A 5,581-nucleotide genomic window follows, 5' to 3' on the forward strand; every position below is an offset into this window, starting at 1 on the left:
ACACACACACACACACACACACACACACACACACACACACACACACACAAGGTTGGGAATTTTATATGAGAGCAATCTATACATTTTAATCATTACCTGTCCTCCATGCTGGCATGGGTTGGACGGTTTGACAGGATCCAACAAACTAGAAGGCTGCTTTGAGCCTCCAATATCTACTTTGGCAAGGATTTTATGAGTGAATACCTTCCTTAACGTCAACCATTTTATAGCATGTTATGGACCTTTTTTTTATGGCATTGGCACTAAGTGAGGTCACCAAGTAACTTACATGTCCCCCACCCAAAGTGAGTTGGGGTATGCAATATCAAAAACAATGTGAGGTGATTCACTGTCAAAAAGAAGTTGACACAATTGTGTCATGTAATTACAAAAAAGTGAAGAATTTAACAAAAATACGTATCCTTACCCCAGGTCTTGGAAGGGATTGATAAACATGCTTCTCCATCTTTCCTTGGCACACATCATTAACTTCTTTCACTAAAATTGAGAGTTCATTGATTTGACCTTCCCAAGCTTTAGCAAAAACATCCAAGTTTCCCTCAGCAATACGACTGCCAGGGTACTGAGCAAAAGTCTGGGCGGCATTTAAAAGCTGAAAGTAAAATGAAGATATATGATTAGAACAAAATCTAATGTTGTGAAAAGATAAAAAATCTTGACAATGAAATTAATCTTGTGTGCATAATCGCCACCACCACCACCATCAGCATTAAGCTGGCTTCTCTTGCTGTCATTGGTTGGACAGGTTATCACAGTCAAAGTCAGTTCTTAATCAGAGTTACAAACTTCTTAGATAGGTTGAAGGACAATGTCTGATTTGTACATTCCATTTTGGCACAGTTTCTATGTCTGGTCACCTCTCCAATTTGCAAGGCATGCTGGACACATTTTATGGTGGCACCAACAATAAATAGGTTTGTCATGCTATATTGATTAGACTAAACGGTCCTCTTTGACCAGACATAATAAACCATCCAATGCATGTGGATATGGAAAGTGGACATAAAATGATAATGATGTACATATGAATATTGTGTGTGGGTCACTAGAAAATTCTCACAAACCAGTTATTGATATTGATGCATTTAATGGGTGCGTTTCAAGTGATTAAGTAACAATTTGTTGCAAAAGTAATACTCTCTTCAGCAATTAATTATAAACAAAATATTTCATCTGTAATAGACCAAAGTGAATGGGACATAAACCATTTGAAATATCAAAAATTGGCTCGTGATAATTTCCTAATAATATACAGCTCACATTAATAACAACCGATCTTATCCTTACTTGGATAATACAGTTGTAACAGGTCTAGAAATGAAATGTTGATCTCAACACAGAAAATATCTGGCTAAGAGTACTGCATCAAGCATACTACTGAATGTGTGTGTATGTGTGTGACTAATAAACTGTCCAAACCATTTATTTTTTTCTCGTTTTAGTCATTCGACTGCAGCCATGCTGGAGCATCACCTTTAGTCAAACAAATTGACCGCAAGACTTATCCTTTGTAAGCCTAGTACTTATTCTACCAGTCTCTTTTACCGATCCGCTAAGTTACAGGGATGTAAACACACCAACATCAGTTGTCAAGCGATGGAGGAGACAAGCACAAACACACAAACATACACACACACACACACACACACAACCGGCTTCTTTTAGTTTCCGTCTACCAAATTCACTTACAAGGTGTAGGTTGGCCCGAGGCTATAGTAGAAGACAGTTGCCCAAGGTACCACGCAATGGGATTGAACCTGAAACCGCGTGCTTGGGAAGCAAGCCAGAAAATATTTTATTTTCAGTTCCTAAATTTTAGAAACAGATCACAGATTAATGTTTGGTATTGAAGAGAATAAGATTGGAATAGAAAAAAGTGAAGTTAACAAAGACTGGAAGACAGTATAGCAACAAGTTATTATATGTTCTGTTTACTATAAACAATAATTAGCTACCAATATTCAAATGGCTTTATGCCTTAATTAGAACATTTTTTCATTTTTTTACACTTATTTTTAAGGTAGAAATAAGGAAGTTTAGGTTTTATAGCATTTCAGAAAAAAAAAAAAAAACAGAAAGAAAAAAGCACATTATCGTATATTAAAATAATTTTATAGGTTCTATAAAAACACTAATCCAAAGAGTGGATTTCCCACCTCCAAATGGACATGTGGTGTCACATTAGGGGACAATTCCTATTGAATTAATCAAAGATAGACCATCTTCATTTTCTATTGCAGTGTTTAGTTGAACATATAATTGCTGACAACCTAAACACAGTATCCAGTCTCCCGACCAATGTGTTGTGTCAGAAACAAAAGTATCACTGTTGGTGACATATTTTTCTGGCACAAAACACGTCACTAAACAAGAGGTATACACACATACACACACACACACACGTGTGCATTTCTTTTTATGTTGATTTATATTAGAAACGTTTCAACATTAATCAATACTGTTTGTAGAGTACAGAGCTATTATATTTCTGCACAAAGAAGGATGACAGTAACTTTGAAGTTCCAGCTTGCTAGAAAGTCCAACAAGAGCTAGCAGGCTGAAAGTTCAAAGTCACTATCAGCCCTCTTCTAGTAAAAGTATTATAACAGAGAAACTAGCTTTTATTTGTGGAAGATGTGTAGGTGCATTAAACACCAGGAATCTACATAAAATAGACTCCCTCAAATGTGTGGGGCGGGGTGTGTGGGATATTTAGAAGTGGGAGACAGTTTCTGTTATTTAGTTAGCAGTGGAGGAGGGAGTTCTGAAAGTGTAGCTGCTAGAATAAGAATGAGCTGGGCAAAGTTCAGAGAGCTGCTACCTCTGTTGGCAAGAAAGGGCCTCTCCCTCAGAGTGAAAGGTAGACTGTATGACATTTGTGTACAAACAGCTATGCTACATGGCAGTAAGACACCGGCTGTGACTACTGACAACATGCAAAAGCTTGAAAGTAAAGAAGTCAGCATGCTCTGTTGGATGGGTAATGTCTGTGTGCATGCACAATAGAGTGTAAGTGATTTGAGAGAAAAATTGGGTATATGAGGCATCAGATGTAGTGTGCTAGAGAGAAGATTGTGCTGGTATGGTTATGCGATGAAGACAGCTGAATTAAGAAGTTCCGATCTCTAATTGTAGAGGGACATGTGGAAGGGGTAGACCCAGGAAGATGCACAACAAAGTGGGAAGAAAGGGTCTTCAGATGTAGGGCTTCACAGAGAAAGATGACAAGGAACCAAGACTTGTGACAATTTACTGTACTTGAGATGACATGTCAAGTTAAGTACAATTGTGGCTGTCTTGGCATACAGGCATGTCCTCTACATCCCTCTCTCAACTAAGAGATCCTAGTCTTGCAAACTTGTGATGCCAGTGCCCCGTGAAAGTGCCCAGTGCACTCTGTAAGAGTGTAGAAACCACACCAAAACAGACAAATAGACCTCAGGTAGCTCTCCAGCTGGCCAACACCTGTCAAAATGTTCAATCCTTGCCAGCAAGGAAAATGGATGTTAAATGATGATGGTGTGTGTGTGTGTGTGTGTGTGTGTGTATATATAGTAGAATAAGAAATAGAAAATCCTTGGTACAGCATTATATATTTGAAAAAATGAATAGAAAAGGCTTTTCTAATAATTTTCCCGCTTTAATAATTAGATGTTTGGTAAACTTTTAAGCATCTAATTATTAAAGTGGAAAAATTATCAGAGAAGCCATCTCTATTCATTTTTCAAATATATATACACACACATATACACACGTCTGCCTGCCTGTCTGTCTGTCTGTCTGTATGTATGTATGTGTATTTACATGTGTGTGTGTATTTACATACATACATACATACATATGTATACACACACACCTCCTGCACACACAAAAGGTAGCAATTCAGTAACAGAATCCGGTGCAAGTAAATTATTTGCTCAACTATAAATGCCTGAAATGATTCACAAGTGTTAACAGTTTAGTTCAACAGTTACTCTCACTTAGTTCTGTTACCTTTCCTTTCTTTTCTTTTCTCCCCCAAACCCCACCCCCCACAGAGATGGAAATCCCCTGTGACAAAACAGCAGTTGAGTGTAACAAATGTTCTTCTGCAGAGCCAGCAGCAATGAACTCCACTTTCTCAAGAGATTCACAATGTTAAGTTACTGACATACAAAAGATCATAATCTTTATCTGATTGGTCCACCAGCTGTCAACAACTACCTTCTCCCATGTATTGTCTAATATATTTAACCTGCCACATCAGGCTCAGATATTTTAACTGTTTTATGTACAAACTGGCTAGATCAGGCCTCTCACATCTACCCCACAATCTCATCACTGAAATCTCAAATAATCGGAATGCTAAAGGGTTAAAAGTTCCACCAGAAATATCATGCTACCCATTGTGCACCTATTGCAATTGTGCTTTGTCAAATATAAATGCACTAAACATGAAGCAATGCAGTAAATATGGAAGCATTGTGTTTACCCTTTTGACACCACTCCATCTGTGACCATCCTTGTTTCTATGATATAAGCTTACTGTTTTCAAATGATCTTAATCAAAATCATTGAAACCTTCCATAAACCGGCTTAATAATAATGACAAAATTATTTTATTAAATTTTTAATTAGTTTCAAAACTAATTGAAATAAAGGCAGTGTATTTCAACAGAAATTTAGTAATGAAGGGTTTAATATAACTGATTCCATAAAATCATTGCAAATCATGTAAACCAGTATAAAAAAAAAAAGATTGATGTTTATATAAGGGAAAATGCTTTATTGTGAACATTCATCTGTTCTGGTTGGGATGACGAAAGGAGTGTCTATGACCACTCATAAATTACATAATTACCTAAAACAATTAGTCAAACACATGGTACTTGCCACCAAGTCATACTTGCAATTGTTGACTTACATGGTATCTGCTTAACAAAAGTAGACACCTTACCAGATGTAATGGTTCAGGACCAGCTATAGAATATTCCTCCTCAAGTATAGCAAACACAAAGTCATTATTACCACACTCAAAAACCTGATCCAATCAAGTTAGGTCTTTGTATTTGTGTCAGCATCCACCTGGAAAGAGTTGAGTCAGCTCCACCCAGTGAATACACAGCATCACTAATAGAAGCTGGCCGTGTTTGGTAATCAAAACATGCAGCATGGAGACAATCAAACAAAGGATGATTAGATATTAATTCAAAACCTGTTGCTCATTACTAATCCAGATTTCCAGTGTCCACCTCATTGTTTATATAATCTCAGGAAGGGATCTGCATCACGGATGAGTTGCCTTGGGGGGCAGAAAGTATGACCAAACTATGTTCATCAAACGACTGGCACCAAACTTAAATGACTGGAACTATTTGTAGGATTTTCTCACAGAAAATATTTCAACCATAAACTTCTTCAGTATCAAATAACTTCAGGAACACCAGTCATTTCACAGGTTTGTAAGTTATCTATTAAATCCCAATATGCACTAATTAATACCTCCATATTAATGAGGAACCAGAGAGAGAGAGAGAGAGAGAGAGAGAGAGAGAGAGAGAGAGAGAGAGAGAGAGAGAGA

At 37.2% G+C, this 5,581-nt stretch overlaps 1 protein-coding gene across 3 annotated transcripts in view; it reads right to left on the bottom strand.

Moving 5' to 3' along the window:
• The window catches only part of LOC106877594 (alpha-catulin), a 329,504-nt gene that overhangs the window by 18,964 nt on the left and 304,959 nt on the right, over positions 1–5,581 (bottom strand). For all 3 annotated transcript variants that reach the window (XM_052973445.1, XM_052973457.1, XM_052973451.1), the window contains one exon: positions 428–613. In XM_052973445.1, the coding sequence (XP_052829405.1) occupies positions 428–613 (186 nt within the window). The remainder of the gene's footprint in view (positions 1–427; positions 614–5,581) is intronic.

Source organism: Octopus bimaculoides, chromosome 1 (assembly GCF_001194135.2).
Source record: "Octopus bimaculoides isolate UCB-OBI-ISO-001 chromosome 1, ASM119413v2, whole genome shotgun sequence".
NCBI lineage: Eukaryota > Metazoa > Mollusca > Cephalopoda > Octopoda > Octopodidae > Octopus > Octopus bimaculoides.